The sequence below is a fragment of the Vidua macroura genome, chromosome 15 (assembly GCF_024509145.1).
Source record: "Vidua macroura isolate BioBank_ID:100142 chromosome 15, ASM2450914v1, whole genome shotgun sequence".
Lineage (NCBI taxonomy): Eukaryota > Metazoa > Chordata > Aves > Passeriformes > Viduidae > Vidua > Vidua macroura.
In genome coordinates this window covers 7,635,856-7,657,992 of record NC_071585.1, presented here as the reverse complement: position 1 = coordinate 7,657,992, position 22,137 = coordinate 7,635,856, and the positions used below count along the sequence as shown (strand labels likewise).

General features: G+C 37.2%; 1 protein-coding gene across 4 annotated transcripts in view; it reads right to left on the bottom strand.

Moving 5' to 3' along the window:
• Positions 1-22,137, bottom strand: part of GABRB2 (gamma-aminobutyric acid type A receptor subunit beta2) — a 145,318-nt gene that overhangs the window by 23,162 nt on the left and 100,019 nt on the right. For 3 of the 4 annotated variants that reach the window (XM_053991137.1, XM_053991139.1, XM_053991138.1), the window contains 3 exons: positions 4,972-5,109; positions 3,641-3,793; positions 191-435 (listed from right to left, as the gene is read on the bottom strand). In XM_053991137.1, the coding sequence (XP_053847112.1) occupies positions 191-435; positions 3,641-3,793; positions 4,972-5,109 (536 nt within the window). The remainder of the gene's footprint in view (positions 1-190; positions 436-3,640; positions 3,794-4,971; positions 5,110-22,137) is intronic. The other variant, XM_053991140.1, reaches the window with a different exon arrangement.

Genomic DNA, 22,137 nt, shown 5'->3' with positions numbered 1-22,137 from the left:
TTTCCAGGCTGGAGGGCAGCATTCATTGCTGAGGTGGCTAAGTACACTGCTCTGCAGAGCTAAGACAAGGTCATCATAATTCCACTCCACTCATTTTCTACAAGAAATTACATTTTAAAGCACTGTCTGACAGAAGTGAGAGCCTGTCTTCCTGGGAAAATGCTAAAAATTTATCCCCATTACAGTTTACCTTATTGACATCCATTCGCAACTTCTCATTGTTGGCACTGGCAGCTTTTTCTGCTGCTTTCTTTTGACGCTGAGGTCCCCTGCCAAAGAAGATGTAGTTGACCAATGCATACTCCAGCAGAGCCATGAAAACGAAGACAAAACATCCCATAAGGTACATATCAATGGCTTTCACATATGGAATTTTGGGAAGAGTCTCTCGAAGATGGGTGTTAATCGTTGTCATTGTGAGCACAGTTGTGATTCCTGGAAAAAAGAATTGAGAAGTCTAGTGATTTAAATAATTTTAATTTATTTTCTAGACTAATATTTTATATTATTCAAATGCTGGAGTTGAAAAATATTTTTATTTTCCCCTGGTGGCAAAAATATATCTCTAACCTCTGTCCATATTCATAGAATTCTAGAAAGGTTTGGGTTGGAAGGAATCTTCAAAACCATCTAGTACCATGGGCAGGGAACCTTCCACTAGACCAGGTTGCTCATAACACCATCCACCCTGGCATTGAATGTTTCCAGGGATAGGGAAGCCCCAGCTTCAGGCAACATGATCCACTGTCTCACTACACTCACAGTGAAGAATTTCTTGCTAAGATCTAACCTAAATCCACATGCTGTCACTATAAAGGCATTCCCCTTTGTCCCAAGTCCTTTGCCAGCTCTCTTGCAGCCCTTTTAGGCTCTCAAAGGTGCTCTAAGGTCTTCCTGGGGCCTTCTCTGCTCCAGGCTGAACAATTCCTACTCCGTGTCTTCATAGAGAGAGGTGCTCCAGTCACACAATCATCTTTGTGACATTTCTCCAGCCTGTTAAGGCTGCTCTGGATGGATCTCTTCCCTCCAGCATGTGGACAGCACCACACAGCTCAGTAACTTGCCGAGGATGCCCTCAATCCCATTGTCCATGTTGCTGACCAAGATGTTAAGCAGCACCAATCCCAACACAGACCCCTGAGGACACTTGTCACTGGTCTCCACTTGGACATCAAACTGTTGACTGCAACTATTGAAGTGCAGCCATCCAGCCAATTCCTTATCCAGAGTGGTCCATCCAACAAATCCATGACTCTTCAGTGTAGAGAGAAGGATCTCATGCATAACAGTGTCAGATGCTTTGCACAAGTCCAGGTAGATGACATCAGCTGCTCTTCCCTCATTCCACCAGTGCTGGGACCCTGCTGCAGATGGCCACACACTCTGTCAGGCACAACTTGCCCTTAGTGAAGTCAAGCTGGCTCTCATCAGTCATCTCCTTGGTTTCCATGTGCCTTAGCACAGTTTCCAGGAAGACCTGCTCCATGACCTTGACAGGCACCAATGTGAGACTGACAGTTCTGTAGTTCCCCAAGTCTTCTTTTTTTCCCCCTCTTAAAAAGGGGGCTTTTGCTTCCACTTTTCCAGTCAGTGAAACTTCACCAGACTGCCATGGCTTCTCAAATATGATGGGTAGAGTTTTAACCGACTCATTTGCCAGTTCCCTCAGGCCCCGTGGATGCATCTCATCAGGTCCCATGGACTTTGTGCTTGGGATCCCCAGGTTCCTTGGAAGGTCTCCAACAAGATCCCTTAAGCAGGTGGTTCTTCACTCTCCCAGTCCCAGCCTTTGCCTTCTGCAACTTGGGTGATGTGTCTGGAGCACTTGTCCATGAGAGCAAGGCATTATAAAGGTGTTCAGCACCTCAGTCTTCTCCAGATCCTGGGTATCCAGGCCTCCTGTTTCCTTTCAGAGAGGACTCCCATTTTTCCTGATCATCTTTTAGCACTGATGTACCTATATAGAAGCTTTTCTTGTTGCCTTTGATGTCCCTGGACAGATTTAGCTCTGTCTTAGGGCTTTTGCTTACCTAACCTGATCCCTGGCTGCTCAGATTTTTTTGTGTGTTTCTCACAGGCTACCTGATCTTGCCACCACCCTCTGTCATTTTCCTTTTTGTGTTTGAATTTTTTCAGGAACATCTTGTACAGTCCTTATCTTGAACTTGTATTTTTTGCATAACATAAAAAACATTACACATGCAATAAATTGAGCTCAGTCAAGCAAACAGTAGTTGGATTCCATAAGTATATTTTTAACCAGCTAAACTGCAACCTTCTGTAATGAGTCTCAGTTAAAAATTACAGGCTACAGTTGCTTTATCTTGCTTTCCTCTAGCATTTTCAGGATGTCTGAAATTCTTAAGGCAAAATGCTACACAGAAAGGTCTGGTAAAACTCAGATGTATTCTATAACATTAAAATGTCAAATTTTCAATGTCATCTTTTATCGGGCTTTACTTATTTTAGCTATACAAGAGTTGTACTGGCAGGAATCAGCCAGATTTTGATAAAATTTGGCAATAGAGATAGTTACTTATTTTTGTAACATGCTTCTTATTATGAGGGGACAGAATAAACAGATACACACAGGACTAGTGATGAGATATACAAATACTCTAGAGATTAATTAGGGAAACAGTTTTGCTTTTGGAATATAAGGTAACAGTAAGGGAAAGAACAATCAGACTCTTACAATCATTTAGGTTGGAAAAGACCTTTAAGTCCATTGAATCCAATCTTTAAATCAGCACTGCCATGACCACCATGTCCCCAGGCACCAAATCTTCAAATCTTTTAAATCCCTTTGTGGATGGTAACTCCACCACTTCCCAGAACAGCCTCTGCCAGGGCTGGAAACCTTTCTGGTGAAAAAGTTTCCCCTAGGATCTAATCTAAACTTCCCCTGGCATAACCTGAGGTCGTTTCCTCTTGCCCTTTCACCTATTACTTGGCAGAGGAGCCCAACCCCCAGCTGGCTGCACACTCCTCCCCAGGAGTTTTAGGGAGCAAGAAGGTCCCCCCTGAGCCTCCTTCTCTCCAGGCTGAGCTGTCCCAGCTCCCTCAGCTGCTCCTCATCAGACCTGTGCTCCAGACCCCTCCCCAGCTCTGCTGCCCTTCTCTGGACACACTTCAGCCCCTCAATGTCTGTCTTGAAGTGAGGAGCCTGGAACTGGACACAGGATTTGAGGCACAGCCTCCTCCCTCAACATAAGGACAAGTGAGCTACATAACCCTAGTAAAACTTTATTTAATTCCTGAAAGGAAAACCAATTTATAATCCATAACACAATGCTGGACGTGTGTTCCGGACTGCTATGGGCAAAAGCAAACTAAGTGCATTCTTTTCAGAGAAAAAACAAGCAGCAAAAGAACAACAGAATATGTTGAGACAATTAGGCTAATTTTGATTGCAATGACTATAAAGTTAGCTGATTCAGACATGAAATCACTTTAATTTTTATTTAAATTCTGATGTTTTAAATGCTGATTCAAATAATGCAAAGCTTAACAAGCCAGACATAAAAACATCTAACACGTATATTTTTTTTATTTTCAAATCATGCACTATCCACTCAGCCAGAAGCTAGAAAAACCATTCAGCTAATGCACACTGCATGAGATGTGTAAAAATGCCTACCTAAAGCAACTCTTGCAGCTGAAGCATCATAATTAATCCAGAAGGAAACCCAGGACAGGATAGTGATCAGAATAGAAGGCATGTAGGTCTGCAGAATGAAGTAACCAATGTTTCTCTTAAGTTTAAAGCTGAGAGACAGCCTTGGGTAGGCACCTAAAAGAGAATATTTGGTATGGCCATAATTTACTTGTATAATGCCTGAAAACATTTTTCTTTTCTGTCATTTTTGTTTTATTTTTTCATTCAACATAGAGTACACTCAGAGCTGAAAGATCCAGGATATTCAGCTGCAGAATTTCTAGCAAGAATTAGGATTAAATAATCTTTTATGCTAAGGGTACAAAGATGCTCTAGTTGCTTATCTGCTGGTAATCATAACATTCAACCATCAACAGCCAAAATACACATCAGGGCAACAAAGCACAGAAATTCCTCTTCCCTGACAAACTGTCAAATGCCAGCTTTAATGTGACCCTTATCCTAAACTTCTCTCCAAGAAATGCAACACTCCTCTTTTGTCACTGGACACCAGAAATATTGTAGTGTGTGAAACATTTGTTAATATGGGTGCCTAGAAATCATTCTTGAAGTCCCATTTCTGCTTGATTTTGAAGAATTTGGGATGTAAAATCCTTCTATAGTCCCTCCAAAGATGATTTCTACCCATATCTGGAAGGTGAGTTTTGAAGATAATTTTTTAACACACCTAATGGGTTTCTCAAGTAGGTAGAAAACATCTCGTAGTAACAGTCCAATCCAACTCTTGCCTCTCTTGAACAATTTAATATCATTGAAATATGTTGGGTTTTTTTTATTATTATTATTTATTTCATGAAATGCAATCTGATTTTCTGCTCCTTCTCAGAAAGCATCTTTTCAGCCTTCAGAAAGCCATGCACTTGCTAGAATCGGCTAAACTGGAAATCCTGGAACAAACATTTTACAGATTTTATGTTGAAGACAAAATAATTAGTCTAATACATCCTCAACTTGGCAAAAGGATCACTTAAAAACACAGAGAAAAAGGTTCCTAACTATCCTACATGCTGGGTTGGGTTTATGGCACAGAGGTGTACAAGTGGCTTAATCAGTTTTCATAGGTAAACAGAAAATACAGCTCATTTGATGAGCCTTAACATGACACATTACAGATGTCAATGAATGGTGCCTTATACACTGTGGAAGCTGTAACAAAAACTTCTGCTTTCCAATTTCACAGTTGCTGCTCTATTCCTGTTCCTAAAAGTTTTGCTCCTCAACTGCACACTGATAATTAATCCGGTCTTAGAAGTCTTTAAAAGAATTCCCCTTTTAAGCTCCCCTCCACAAACCTGTAGAGAAAACAACATTCTTGGTGATAAGCTTGTAGTCTACAATGGAGAACTGTGGCAGTTCAATCTTTGTCACTCCTGTGACTGCATTATCACCCCCACGCCAGTAAAATTCAATGTCATCCGTTGTATAGCCATCTATAAAAACAGGAATAAACAAGTGAGATACAAATCTCATGTGACATCATGGGGAAAAGTTCATTAACTCAAAACATATAAAATATATTTCTAAAATTAAGCCATTTATAAACATACAGACATAGGTCATTCCAGAGATAACTCCAAAAGGCTATTCTAGGTGCATTTTAATATTTGTTGGCTTTGTATTTTTTTAAAAAACTTATATTACATGAATGTATTAACAAAACAGACTTTTAAAACCAAATTAGGACTACACACATCCCATCTCCAGATAGCAACTGTAGATCAGCTTAAGGTAACTTCTGATCCCGAGGCTGGATAAAACAGCACAAGTTTGCTGTAATTTCTGTCCCCGAGCTGAAACATCAGCACTCACAATGTTTGATTTTTAGTTGTAAAACAGCATAATTCTTTTTCTAGAATGGCTTGAATGCAGTAATAGACAGCAGCATTCAGTGAGGCTTGTAACAGTCCTCGTAGGAAGCAACTACAGCAGATGCAACACCCACCAGTGGCAAAAAAACACCCACAAGAAAACAACCAAAGGAAAATAAAATTCCCACCACTCAACAAAACACCCCAGAACCCAGCACATGTTCACACAGTGATAAAACATATCCATGAGAAGGGAATCTGGGTTCCCAAATGGCACCTGAGCCAAATTCCATGCTCCAGAGTTGGTGTACAGAAATGATCGTGAGACATCAGAAATAAATCTATTGCAAAACCAGGAAATACAATTTTCATTAATGTTTCATTATGCATTAATCTAAACATTTTTGTCATTGAAATTAAAACACAGAATAATGACCATGACTGTTTTTAAGTCCTCATCTACAGACAAAGGACAAAATTGTACACTAAATACCATTTTAGAATGCTTAAATATCACTGAATTTCAAGGAATAATGTATAGAATCTATAAAATTGCTCATTAAAATGTGCATCATTAATTTTTGATAATCCAAGTAGAGTCCAGCTGTCCAGCATTAGCAGAATGCAAGCAAGTTTGAAGACATGAACCAAATAATCTGTAAAAACACTAAAGAAACTATAAAAATCTATCTAATACACACAATTTAAAAAAGTATTTTGGTAGATACATTCATATAGTATGTTGATAGCAATTCCAGAGTTTTGTATAAGTGACTCTCTTACTTTCCTGGTCACAAGTCTGTCTTCAGAAAAGAGGCAGACAGCTTACTTATGTTTCCCTGCCAGCAACTTCATATTTGTCAAGTCTTTCTCTAGGCTTTCAGAGAGAAAGAAAATAAAGTCTAAAATAAAATAAAGTCTAAAATAAAATAAAGATGAATAATTATATTGGCTGATGTTGAGATGTAAAAGCAACTTACTGCACTTCATGTTATGAAAAATATAAAAGAACACCTTTAGAGAGTTTAGAAAGGTTGATATTACTTTTTTGAGAGCATCTTTGTGATATTGTCACGTCTTGCTGATATTCTGACATCAACCCTGTCCTCCAATGGCAAGTTCCAGATTCTAATGCCATTTACTGAACTTGGATTAATCAAAATAATATGTTTAATTCTGAGGTAACTAAACTGTTAAACTTCACAGCTAATAAATCAGTATTTTATTTCTGAAAAAAACAAATGCTAAAATAAGTTTCAGCAGGGAAAAATCCCACTTTTCTATGTAAAAGATAAAAGTTTATAAAAAGCCCAAATGGCTTTTTCTTTGGTTGTATTTTTTAAAATATCTGTTAGAAGAACTTTTTTGCTGAGCTGCCTATGAACAGTTTAGCCTTGAGCTGTCTAATCATACCAGGGCTCACAGAAGAGAACTCCAGGATTTACATTCCAGCTGACTGCCAAATGCTTCGGCATTACGCTCTACCAGGAGGATGTGGTTCAGCTTCTCCCTGGATTCTCACAGCCTTAACATGAAGCAAACACTGACAACTGCTTAGGAGTCAGGAATCCTTGGAAACTCCCACCCCAAAGCTCAAACTGAAGATTCCAAACTCTGCAGCTCTGGGTGGCTTTGGGGAGAACTGAGCAGAATTCCCTGCTGCTGAAGGGTCTTACATTGGGCAAATGATAACCTGAGACAGACCCAGAATGACAGGACTCATTAATAAAGAGAATTTCAGGAAGTCTCTTTAAGCTTTCATTAAAATACTTCTCTTTCCAAAAAGGATAAATTATCCCATTCATTTCAGAGTGTGGAGAAGGAGAGCAAAGAATATTACAGTCATCTGCACATGAATGCTCTTGTGTACTGATAAAGTACCCAAAGATAATTGGATATAAGTCTAATATCTGCAAAACATCTACCAAAAGAGAGAATGGGCCTATTCATGTCTCTAGTGGATGCTTTACAGTAAAGTCCAATTACCTGTGGCTGTAATAAACTCCTTCTGCAGGTATCTGGGACTCAAAACAACTCTACTTACAAGTTAAAATTATTTAAAGATCAACCAATTTAAAGTAGTAATAAGCAGTCTAGAAAAAACAATCTGTAGCTCTTGACAAGAAAAAACAAGAATTAATAGAGTCAGTTCAATATTTCTAATTTATGAGACACCACATGTTGGTAAAGCAGAAAGGAAGGCATACTAAACCCAAAAATGTTCCAAGTAATCTTTGCAAGAATATGAGTTTAGCACAGAACATGATTTGATTTAGACTGTAAATAACTGTTGGTTTACTATATATTAAATTGTATGTAGCTCTCCTGCCAGCAGACAGCATCTGATTGATTGCTTTTCCCTCAATCATTTATATATCATCATCAGCACGATTTATTTCACGTTCAGAAAGTTCAATTTCTCATTTCTGTCATGCATCACACACTGGCAGTCACCCAAATCAATACATTGTCCTGGTAATATGGCACCAATCCTGAGAGAAGCAAAACATTCTCGACTCCCATTAACAGGGACAGGAAGTTTATCATCCTGTATGCATTGAGGGATGACAGATGACGAAGCACTGTAGAGGAAAAACAAACAACTAATAGAACATAAAATAAAGCCCCCTTCACATAGAAACTATAAAAGCACCAATTTTTTTCCAGCCTATTCAAGACAAGTCCAAAATAGGAAATTCTTCTAATAAAAACAACCTAAAATGAAAGCTGTAACATTACTGACTGAAAACAAAAATATTTAGACACAAGACAATTATCAGAAACACCATACAATAGCAGAAAAGATTTTTCTGAATATCTCAGGATTTATCAGGATTCACTGCCTCACAATGCTGCAGTTTATACATGACAGCCAGGAGATATTTTACATCTACACATCTAGAAAGTGCACTGTGTAGGAATTCAAGTGCCCCACATTACTGACACTATGGCAGCACCTGGAGACTGAAGGTAAGGCAAGTGCTGGGTTTTTTTGGGGGGGTGGTGGGGAGAGGGAAATGATGTAAACATACAAAACAGTGAAAATGTGCCTATACCAAAAGGAGGATTCTGAGGCCATGCCCTAACCTCTCTCTTTTCTGAACCATCAGCAATTTGTGTGAGCTTGGGCAGTACATGCACACCTCTGAGCAAAGGAGAACCTCCTCAGCCCTGACTAGGAGACACAGGAGACAAAAGCATCCTGTTGGCAACTGTCTGAATCCCACCTCCAGCTGCTAAAGCTTATCCAAATAACTGCTCCTCTAGTTACAACCTGTACCTGTGATACTGAGCATTGAGAGCATGCAATTATAATGAAGCACTGCTCAGCTACTTAAAAATTTTTGCTGAGCAGGTCTGGAGATTTGGTGAAAGCTGGGAGCACAGCCCTCACCTTTGATCACCTGAGCTATTTGTCTTTTGCTCACCAATAAAAAACATATGTGAACTCAGTCTACAGAAGATTATGGACTTAAAGATTATTACAAAGCAACCATTTACAAGATGAACAGCATATACCTGGTGGAGAATAACAGAGTTGCATTATACATGTGGATTTTTGGGGGAAAAAAATCACAAATGTACATTACTATATACAAAAACCTATGGCCTTATAGGTAGGGAATGAGTAACAATCTACTTAACTTCTCCTGCTGCTATCAAGTGGATTTTCTTTGCCTAGCCACTCACACTATGGTAGCTTCCCAAAATAAAATGGAGAGAACTCATATATGATATCTATACCCAAGTGAATGTTTTGATTACAACTATACAAGATATTGTTAGCTAGCAATCATAATACATTAATTTACATAAATGTAGGTCATAGACTTTCAGAGTAATTGAAGAATTTGACATCTACAGGCCCTTTAAAATGAGATGAGCACTATAAAGAAATATTAAGTCATTAATTCTGTTTGTATAACGGACTGTAGAGTACCTTTAGTACCAATATCTATGCATTTCATTTTTTTTTGAACATAGAACCACTGCTCCCTCCTTTTTCAAGATTTTCTTCAGCAGTTTTGCATTTACAGAGTAAACAGCAAAATTAGTTATAAAATTGTAAATAACATGCAAACATATTTTGAAATTCTGAAACCTTTCAGGTCTCTCAAACTTGTTTCACTGCATCACTTCAGCCTTCACTTATTCATTCAAAAACATAGCCAGAAAGAGTAGAGTTAGAAGTGTTTGAATTTGCAGAGATGTTTGAAGCTGAGGAGAACACAAGACATGAGGTGCTGAAACCAGCGGGGTGATACAAGGGTGAGTGGGAAAAGCAGAGTTTGTGTGCCAGAGCAATTGGAAAAAAGTACATCATACTTGTTTCTTTCTCCTCTTTCTCATCACCTCTAAGTTCTGTCTTTCTGCATAAAACATTAAAATTCTTCTTACATTCCACTTCAAAGGCTTTTTCCCCTAAGGCTCTGAGGATTTGGATACAAAGAGGATGTACAATTTTCTGACTGCAGTGAAATTCAATTGATTTTTAGATTAAATTGGCAATATTCTCAATAAACAATCATTTTCAAGTTGTACAAATGGCTCCTTACTGGGGAGAGTAGGGTAGGTCAAAGAAAGAGAAATGTGATGCTGTAATTACTATATACAGCTATTTAAAAAAAGAAAATGTCTTTAGATGAACAAATGAAATGATAAAATTGATTCCAGGTCTTAGAGTGGGATTTCCATGATGTTAGCAGAATCAAGTTTAATTTTTATGTAGATATTTCAAGCTGATTCTTACAGGAAGCCTGGCAACTTACAGAATAGGTATCCTGATAGAACGCCTTATTTTTTTTTTTTTTCCCTAATGATTTCACTGAAAATCATTCATACTTTAGAGAACCTCCTACAAAATGCTTTTATAAATATATTTCCACTGCTACAATATTTCTAGAAAAGAAGGAGAGATAAGAATCAGATAGGGAGAACTGTATCCATGCAATAATATTCAAAAACCTTTTATCTCCTGGAACACAGCAATTTTTCGCAATCTTTTTGCTTCTATAAGTTTAGTTACTCCCACCACTATGAATGATCTAAAAAGTTGTTGGATTCAGCACTGTGGAGATCCTGCAAGCCTAGGAGCTCCTCATGCAGCAGAAACAAGAGCCTGTGGAGCAGAATGTGCCTGGAGAAAGGAAGGTCATGGTGGCTGAGTGGCACAGAGAGGGTGCCACAGCGTCAGAGCCAAGCTCCTTCTGGGGCTGCAGGGAGAGCTGGGCACCCTCTGGGTACGTTGGAGCACAGACCTTTCCCACTTCCTGCACGCAAGGACGCTCTTCATCTTTTTCCTTCAGGTTTCCATCATCCTTTTGTCCTGCAGACCAAGTGCCATGTTTATGCATTAAATGTATCCCAGAACACAATAAAGTACAACACATCTGGCTTAGTTTTATTTATTTAAATGGCTAAAGTCCAGGGATTTCCATCACTGTAGAAACTACATATCTGATTTCTCTAGGCAAACACAAACAGCTTTAGATAATGTTTTATACAGTACACAGAAACATCCTATCCCCCATTTCTGCCAGAGTTTGTATTCCTTAACCCACTTACTTCGTTTAGCAGATGACCTTTTCTGAGGATAAGGTTGACAGCATTATGTCAGCACATTGATTAAGTCTGGATCATCTTGAAGGTTATTTCAGTATAGCATGGTGACATTAAACAAATATGTGAGGAAAACATGGGTGGCAACAGTTGTCAATATAAAGTTAGAGCTAAACATATTTCTCACATTCACCACTACTAAAATGATGAAGAAAAAAACTCTTAATCTTTAAATTTTAAAAAACAGATTAGTATACATTAGACTTGTGCAGTCAAGTTTATTATTTCCTTATTACACCTACTGCAGAAAAAAAGGAGTTCTGGAACACACAAGTAACTACATGAGACATGACAAATCTGTCCTAGACATAAAAGATGGTGGGAAGCTTAGTTTCATTTGCAATTAAAAGTAGACTATGGTAGAAAACTCTGGAACTCAATATTAAGAAACCCAATCTAATGAACTATTTTCTTAAATCTCAATTTTATCGTCAGCAGCACAGAAAAACCAAGAAATTTACTTTCGCTTGTCACAATGGTAGATCTTCAAAGATGCAATAGGAAATTGCAATATGCAACCATGAAGATGATACCAATCATTGCTGAGGAAAGCAACATTTAGGCAGAAATAAATTTCTATTGAAATGTGAACTGATGTAAATAGGATAAAAATGAATACATGAATATTTAAGTGATCTATTTCAATGCCATTAAATCACAAAATGAACAGAACTCAAGTGAAAATAACCATTGAGAAAAGACAAGTGCAATCAGGTATAGGCAGGCAACGGGCTTTTTTTTCCAGAACTATCAATAAAATGAAAATATAAAATATTTCCTATGTTTAAAGACTGAAGATTTTACTACATAATTCATAGCTATTTTCTCCCATGTTTAAATCAATTTTAAAAAGTCCAAGTTAAATAAAAAAATACTTTAAATATCACCCAGGCATCAGAAATTGCTTACAGGAAAACAAATGTTTACCCTAATTCACAAGATTTGATCTCAATCAGAGACAAAGCACATGTCCCAGAAAGCTGAACTGGGAGATCTACAAGGAAGAGAGAACTCAGAATGCCCAGAGACTACTCAAGGTCTGCTTGAACCTTCTGCCACACCCAAACCCTCCAGTTTCAAGAGCATGGTAGTGAAGTGCACCTACTTTAATGAACATGGCTAAAAATGTTCAACTGAACAATTCAGTAAATGAATGATGCCTCTCATATATTAACTGGATCATTTTATAAAGTCCATAAATTTGCATAGGTAATCTCATCAACCCCACAATCAAATATGAAAACTCTTCTGTGTTTTTAAATAAGGGATATGTGTAAGTAATGGTTCAAATAGGAAGTACTGTGTTCTTTTGGCATAATATTAAATAGCCAACATGGGTGCAGAGGGAACAATTTTTGATACTTTGATGCATATATATACACACACCCCGAATTTTTCAATTGTATTCTGAAAAGGTATTTTTGAAGATTGATGGAAATGTCTTAATCCTCAACTCTATGTATAAAACTAAACATTGTTTCGGCTCTTTGAAAGGAATTATTACCAACTGTCTTCTACTTTTCAAAAGCCATATTTCAGGAACAGAACTTTTATAGTAAAATGTACATCCATAGTGAGTGGGTGTAAATGACAAATAACTTTCTCCTCTCTCCCTTCAATAAGGACAAGGATCATGTAGGGAAACCAAATACTTATATTTGCACCCTACCATGAATTTCATCACTGCAGCCTGTACTTCGTCCTCATAATTTGAGCTGATTCCTATACTCTATCTCATTTGACTACATTAACTAATTTATGCATAGGAATATTGCTGTGCAAAACAATTATATGTAATCTGGAAATTATGAAGGCCATTGAATATTGTTCTCTATTAGACAAACAAATCTCACCATTTGCTTATTTCAGAGAAGACTTCATGAAAAGACTGTGTATGCTGTTTGCTCTCTCATCTGATTTAAGAATTGGTCTTTTTGAAACTGGAAATAGAAATGAGGGGTATATCCAAACAAATGAATCAGCAAAGCATCATCTCCCCAAGCTCAATTTTTAATACCTTAGATATGTAAGACCAAATGTTCTAAGTTTCCTGCAACCCACTACCAGCCTACATTTTGAATGCTGATGTACATTTAAAAAAAGAGAGGAAAAATGAACAACATCTGGCAACCTTAGTCTTATTTATAAAATTACATTAATACTCCACTCTGCTTAATTATTCCATAGCTGTATTAAAAATACAAGGCCACAAGGAGAAAAATGCAATTTGCAGAAGAAAGCCCTTCTGTTTGTGGCTGTGCCATTTTTTCAATTTAGAAAAATATTTATTCATTATGATGTCCTAGCTTGCAATGAAGTGTGAGGTAATATTCTGAAATATTATTCCATCTTTGCCTTAAGGACATCACAGTATCTAAACCACATCTACTTTAAGGTAAAAATCTAGTTATGAAGGTTTAGGAACATTGGTCTCATAGACTGTCCAGCAAGAACGTGCTAAAACCTGTTATTGCCAAGAGTGAAATGTTCATTAGAATGTAAAAACCCTCACAGATTTTTACACATGTAGAAAAATGGTTGGGTTTGGACAGTTAACTGAACCTGCAGAAATTAATTTTCTTTTAGCAATGAGCAAACTATAATTAATGTTCCTCCTAAAGTCATCCACATGTATAGATTTGGGAACTTTTTCTTTTCTATCTGGATAAGTCTTCTGTCATCTACAAGTTTTTCAAGGATAATTACATCTACCTTTGATGTGGAGAACTATTTATGCAGTACCATGTGAATGAAGTTTATAGGAACTTTAATTATAGACCATGATATTGTTAGAACTACATCATTATTTTCTAAAAATTGCAATAGTCCTGTAACATTTCTATGTCCTTCACACAGCTTGGTTGGTATCAGAAACCACATCACTGCCTCCTCAAAATATTTTAGTGGGAGCTCTGTGCCTCAAGGCTCAGAGGACTTTCCTGCAGGAAACTCTGTTGTGACACCTCTATCAGAAAAGACAGCACAGGTTTGTTGGCAGTATCCCAACTACTTTCTGAGGATGCTGGAAGAGGCCAGAATAAATTCTTTTGACATCCACCCCTCCAGCTTTTAGAAATGGCATACAGAGAAAAGTTATGTGGTGGGTCACAAGATGCTAATGGTTCTGGATGGGTGTGCACAAGGCAGCAGGAACTGAAAGTGTTTTAACAGGAGAGGGGGACAAGGCCAAAGGAGGATGAAAGCTACTTCAGCTCCCTGCATTTACCTGGCACAGGAGACTAACCCTGAGAGCCTCAAACACAGCATTCAGCAGCTACTTCTATAAATCCATGGCAGATGCAACCTCATCCCACATTTTTTTCACTAGAAAAGTTCACTTGCCCTAGTCAAGTTTAAAGTTTTGGCTTTTGGGTACCACAAAGCTGCATTAAATCCTTCTCTATAGGTAATATACTGTTTTACTCAGTATCTGGTATTCTCTGATCTGCATTGATGTACCATACTAGGTAGATACTAGGTTTCATTACCACATTTCAGAAGTTTATAAGTTCACAAAATTGTCTCTAACTTTTCTAACACTCACTTTTCTTCTGAGCTGCAGCTCCAGGCATTGCTGGAGGCTATGCCTATTTCATGAAGTAGATGTGACTGAGACAAGATAATGCCAACCCTTAAAGGGGACTTTTCCCTGCAAGCACATTTTAACACACTGTTGACTTTTATTCTGTTTTCTTCTAGCTCTAGTATTGTAATTGTGTCAATATGCAAATATGTATTACATAAGGTTGTCTCTTGGGCTGGAAAAACAGGATATCTGCATATAAATGTTCATTAAGAAGAACCCAGTACAATATTTTAACATACATAAAAGGAAATCAGCCTCAAATACAAAAGTTAAAGAACTATAACTTTTTACTGGGAACCCCATGTGGACTGCACCTCTCTCGTGCCTTTGAAATAAATACCCTTCTTCAGAAAAAATGAAGAGAAAAACACATGAATAATACAATAATGTATAATAAACCATGCAGCAATGGAATATAAGTAGTGCTTCATAATCACTATACTTTCCTGACAACTGCACAGAATCATTCTTGAAGGAGTTATGAGTCAAATTCACCTCCAAGCTACCAAAAAAAAAAAAAAAACAAACAACACCAAAACACCAATGTAACTATTTTCAAATAAACCTACAGTATTCCATACCTGTGCCTATCTGCTCCTTATTTAAACTGCCTTTTCCCTTACACAGTGACATTCATTCCTAGCTTATCCTTACAACCCAAGGATTATGTGCATCACACATGCCATTATCTACATCTATATTCTTATTTTTTAACTTTGTCTTTCCTTTGGAAGTGCTATCCTTTATGTGTCTGTGGGCTTTATGAATCAGAAAAGTTGCCACTTGTAGGGAATACATTACTTCAGCACAGAAGCAAGAAACTGAAAGTACAGTGAGCTCTGCTACCATAAATATGAAAATTGGATTCCTCCTCTGCTCTGCAGCATCCTCAGTGCCCAGGAAGCTGTCAGGGCTCAGGGACACATCCCTGAGGGAGATATCTAACAGCCACCTTGTTATCAAACCATTGTCCTATCTGTGGTGCTCCCAAATTTGCATCATTAAATTACTGCTGTACCCTGTTTATGTTACAAGTATGTGTATGCTGCAGTAATTATAAGGACATATTTTATTACTATGATTGTATAAAGCAACTATTTTTCCAAAGCTTAAAATGAAAGTCCTCTTGTGTGGCAAAGAATAAATGTAAAACAAAAGATTTTCAGAAGGCATTGAGTTGAAGACAGTGATCTCTCTCATTTGAGTTTTATCATGTCATTCTGTCACAAGTTAGGAGTGGGAACACTGAAAAACTGACCTGTTCCAAATGGCTTTTAACTGCCCCTCTGACTTGGAACATCTCAGGGAGCTGTTAGACAAATGGAAGGTATGCAAACCTGTGGACATCTACAACATAAACCCGATGTTTTCCTGGGCACAAGATCTGTAACAACATCTAATTTGTGTGTAGAATGGTGAAGCTAAGAAATTCTTTCATTTCCTTCCCTGTACCAAGCATAGATACGGAAAGACAGACTGAGTCTGATTCTTGCTTTTTAAAGTATCAAGAGCTATTGAAACAAAAAAGTGTTGCCAAGTCAACATAGGATACTTTTTCTTCAAGGAAACCAAAAAACCTTCCAGGTCTACAAACTCATAATAATGCAGTGCTGTTTAGAAATTGTCAGTACAGATACATGCCAAGGACAAACCTGAAAGGGATGAACTGGAGCAGCTCTCCCTGGAGGCCCATTAGACTCTTCCTTTGGATGGAACTGCCTCACCATTAGTAACAGGAAATACTAATGAGTACCATAAACAGAAATGCATGTGACCATAAAGAATGGGCCATCCCCAGCAGAGCACCCAAATTCCTGTGGTCACCATGGTGAGCACCAGAAACCCAGCAACAGGAGGATGAGAGGAGCAGCTCTCTGAGAGGTTGCACCACATAGAGTTGTGGTGCTTTAAACAACCTCTACACCTCCTTGGGCACATCCTAACCTCTCCATGCAGTTTACTGTACACATGGCTGAGATTGCCAATAAAAAGCCTTCCAATGTCACATTACAAAATCCATTAACATCTATAGAACACCTAAAGGACCTAATAATATTAAATGCTAAGTTTACTTCTAAGGTTTGTTTATTTGTTTTGATTTTGGATGAAATTGAACACATAGAAGGCAGTCTGCCAGCTTAATTACAATTAAAAAAAATAAAAATCTGTGCTGCACTTTTGTCCTCTTCACTAACCCACATGTATTCATGAGCAGTCCATTACAGCTATTTGATACCCCATTAAATACAGAAAATAGCTCTATATTGTTAACAGCTTCTACAGGATCACTGCACTTGGAAGAAGGTTGGTAGCTGAAGATGTGGAACTAACATAATACCAACAGTTAAAGAGGCTACTGGCACACTAGCAAACAATCAATTTAAAACAGCAGAATACATTAAAAAACATTTTTCTGAAAATATATTTAAAAATATGCCATATTTCTGTCTGAATATCCAGATTTTAAAATGTGTAACCATGCTAAATAGCATAATTACACAACCTAATACATAAAGCTATGAATATAAACAAACATAATTTTAACATCAAGTATATCAAGAAAGATCCCATATAAATAACAATGAATATTAGGAAAAAGGAAAAACAGGAAGTCATTATCAAATGTTGCATATTATTAATTGTTGTGCATGATAATGGAAACATTCCCATGGATTTACATCAGAGCCGCATGTCCAGCAACGATACCTTCTTTGAAAAGGATTTTCCCTTTGTTGAGAATAATCTTTTAAATAAACAGAAATAGAGAAGCTGCACTTACGTCATCTGTGCTCTGCAGAATTACTGTATGTCAAAATTTCAGAATGATTTGTAACTCAGAAACCTCAGAATTTTGGTTTGATAAAAGGAAATGATCAGGGACAGTGGCTCAGATGGGGTTGATTATCAATAGATTCCAGAGGGTTTTCACCTGTTGAGGATCTAAATGTTTTTCACACAGAAAGGTGATTAGAAAAATGGTTGGGCTCATCCTGGGTGCATATTATCAGCTATTTTTACCATCACTACAAACGAGGCTGCATTAGAAACTCGTTCATATAAAAACCAGTATGACCAAGGGAAAAATCATTCTAGTTTGGAAAGGTTAGATGTGTTTTAGAACTGAAATTATAGATACACAAAAATCAAATAAAATTTGGAAAATGCAAAAACCCATTGCAACAAAGGCCGGCCCTTCTTAAAAAGCAAAATTATTCAGAAACACATTAGGAAAATCCAAGGGAGACAATTTTGCTTTCAACCTGTCTTTATTTCACCTTTGGTAGACTAGAAGTGTTTATGGCTCTATTTTTACCTAAATTCACTTCAACTATATGTTTATGCTATGGGCAAATTACTAAATCTTATGAAGAGCTAACTTGTCTAAAGCATAGAGAAAACCACTTTTTAATACCAGACTTCTGTCTCATGAGAATAATCTTTCAGCTTAGTTTCTTTTGCAGTTTTTGTACTACAGTACTTTCTTTTTAAATTAGTTCCCAGCATGGACAAAGGTGGGCTCTTTTATTTTTTTTTTTAAGAAAGAAACACTTTGCAATTCTACCTGTACATTCCCTAGAGACAATTCTGTAACTGAGTTTTTAGTAAAAAAAAAAAAAATCCCTTGAGAAACTAAGGGAAACCAAGAATGAGTTTTGTCTGATGAAGATATCATGGATTTTAGCTACCAAAACTAATAAATTTTAAATCACTTCCCAAATTATCATTATACGTATTAGGGGTTGAGTAGTATGCCAGCTACCAATTAAATGCAGCCATTTAATAGCACAATGTAGCCTCACACAACAATTTATAGCATACATTGAGGAATGCAAAATCCAATTAAAATTACAGGGGGAGTTTAGCAGGGCAGAATTTAATTAGCAAAGATAAAATTTTGCCAGAAGACTGTGGCTAACACCTGTTCTGAAGTGTAAAGTGACAAGGAATATGTGGTAACAAACATTTGGGTCATAATTCATATTGCATTTGCTAGATAGCTCCTCCAGCGGCATTTAGACCCTTGTTTCCCTCAGACTGGGGAAGTGCTGCTTCCTCAGCTCCCAGCGCTGCTGCAGCAGCCTCTGACTCATCCCAAAACCCCAATCCAACCCCAGCAGTACTGCTGGAGCACTGACATGCTGATTTTCCTATTTCTGCACACAGTTTAAATCCCATTAATTTGCATCTTTCACCTCCCTTCTGTGAAGCTGCAGAGCTTCCTGGAAGCAGCTGTGAGTGGCCACAGGACACAAGGGTTGTGGCCACAGCACCTGGCAAGTGGGCAAGTGAGCCTGAGGTCATTCCCTTGGTGAGACAGCAAGGTCAAAATGGCAGAGAGGACAAACTGAGTGAACCTGGCTTCCTCACTAGGATTGACCCAGAATGCCCCACCTGGGAGGATAGCCAAGAGCACCTGCCCAGCCACATATGCAGAATCAAAAAACCCCTCAGTTCTATCACATTTTCCAAGTTTAATTAATTTAAGATTTTCTTAAATTTACCTTTTGCATGCCTGAAGTAGCAATGAGGACACTTACTTACCTAAAGATATTTGAACACCTCCTGAAATATAGATGACTAATTCTTTAAGTGTTCCCAACAGTAGAAATCTTAAAAATCAACTAAAGCCATTAACTGAATCATCCCCATTTTCTGTTATATTCTTCTGATATTTCTTTTACTTAGGAGAGTGTTGGTATTTGCTTTGGTCCACATGCAAAACATCCCTGGAAACATACCCTTCATTTACAATTCTAGAAGGGATATATTGTCCAATAAGAGCATTTTCTACATCTGGCAAGTTGTTACATTCACTAACATTGTGAATTAAAATCCAAATTCAATTCTACTATCTTTAATGACTGCAGTTAATGTTTTTCTCTAGCAACTTCATTATCATTAACATCAAGTAACTGGACTACCTCACTGATGAAAGATGAAGCCACTGATTAAGCTGTTCATTATATCCATCAGCATTATACTTATGAGTTAAAATCCTATCCTATTAGTGATGAAAGGAAAGGAATACATATCAGAAACCCAGCATTAATGAACCCTACTGTTAGCAAATCCATATGTAGCTACAGTGCAGGACAAATAAAGCATCAAGATTAAAGCTTTGAGCTTCGACAATTACGTAAATAATGAGAGAAAAAATAATTTTTAAAAGCTCGAAGCAAAGAGTGTTTAAAAAAAATTCATCTTTGCCTCAAGGCTGCCCTTTGAATAACAGAAATATGGAGCACCATTACTGTAATTTTCACATAAGAATTTTAATTCAATTTAGAAAATAAAAACTTTCATCATAAAATGAAGGTGTATGCAAGGTATTGCTTTCAATTAATTTTACTGAAAGCAAAATAAAGCCTTGTGATTTGGGAAATTGTGAATTAAATCTATATATTACTCGTTCTCTAAGTTAAGTGCCACATCTTAGGGTAGATGAAATAAAAGCAATTACTGGTAATCCTGAATGAAAAAAAGAATGCTATAGCAGTCCATCTCACCAAACCATCCAAAGCAATAGAAATTACTGTATGTTCTGAAGTGGTTTTATTAAATATATTCAGCTTTAACAAATCTGATTTATTTTGAAAACATGTTTATTTTTGTAAAGTTGTTTTTACACTGGCAAGAAAGCCTCCAGGGCATGATATGTGCTGTGTGATTGCTATTTGTTTTTGCACTGTGGATTTCCTTCCAACCCACTTCTCACCTAGAGCATTTGGTTACCCTAACTCAGCGCTCAGTCAGCAAGTGACTTTAATTATCTGCTGAAAAGTGGCTGCGAGCTGTTGATTGAAGAAATGCCTCATTCCTGTGTGGGCACCTAGCATCAATTATAACCTGCACCTATAAAATCAGGCATTTTAATTCTTTCTACAGCAGCACTACTTTTAAATCTCAGCAATATGTAGGAATCAACAATTTTAAGAGATTAAAACATTACTTAAGATACCTTAAAGAGGGTTTCAGTTCTAAAAACTGAATTGCTCTAACCCTGGCTGACAAAAGGCACACTGAACAAAGAATTGTAGCACAAGCCTGAATCTCCACTTTCCATTATTGCCCTGTCTCCCAGCAGAAGAGATTTAATTGCTCTTATGCTGACCATTATTGCTATTTTTTTCACTCTGCTCTCATTCTGCACCACTGGGCTGTGATAGTGAAACAAGACTAAGTTTACTGTTAGTAACAGACCTGGAGAACTTGAATGTGTACGCTGCCCCACTCTGCTCTGGGAGCCACTAGAACTAGGAAGACAGGTAGGTGCCAAGAAAGGAACATCCTTCTGGTGCTTAGGCTGGGACTCACATAGTCCTTTACTCATTTCACTGTGTAATGGCTGAAGGATCTTTACAGATTGATACAGGCAGAACCAGAGAAACCCTTTTATTTTATTTTAAAGCAAAAAGTAACCTCAAGAGGAAAGGAACACTAACTTTCCTCTCGCTTATATTCAATAACTATGAAATGAAAATTCCTGGAAAATTCTCACTCATCTAATTCATCTGTCTTATTAAAATAAGTAATGTGTTACATGCTTTCTGTCTTTGCTGAAGTAGGTTGGTGTTGATGCTACCTGACAATGAAGTTTCTATGCTTTTAACTACACCTAGCAAGAATAGCAAAATAATAAAACAATCTGTCAGCAGTTCACTTCAGCTGCTCAATAGTTCAAACAGTAAATAAGTGTTTCTTATGTGTGGGAACACAAAGGAACTTTTGAGTCACTTACAGGTAGAGATCACTCTTAATTTAGATACAAGGCTCTACTTTATAACAGAGCTTTTGAAGACAGACATTCTGCCTCTTCCATTGATTTTCTGTACATGAACTTGAATAACTAAACCCAAGATTTCTGCATTTATACATATATCATTCACCTACTACTTTAAATAGGGAACTGATGTTTTAGAAGAAACAAAAATGCTACCTCATGTTAGTTTATATACATATATCTGTATTTATATACATTGCATATCTTTAACACAGACCAATCCAGATTTTGACTTTATATATACACTTTTTCTTTCCCCACTATTTACAAATTCCTCTTATTTCCTTAAGGATATACTGAACTACAGGAATATACTGAAAATTTTGCAATCACTAAGAAATCAGAAGTCCCCCACCCTCAGACCCCTTCCCCCTGTCCTAATGATGTACTTGAAAAACAATCACTAATTCAATTCATAGAAAAGAAAAATAATATTTCCAATTGTTTCTTTTCTGTCTAGGAATAACCACTAAAATGGATTAGCTGTTACTGAAGATTGGAGAAGTCCCACCTGGTTGCCATTTAGATAGCTTTGATCAATATGCAAGGCTGAGAAGTCACTTTAACATGTTATTTTTTCACATAATATTGTTTGTTCTTCATCCTGATAATGAATTTCCTTAATAAGAAAAGGCTTATAACTGAAATGGGGCAAGGCAGCTGT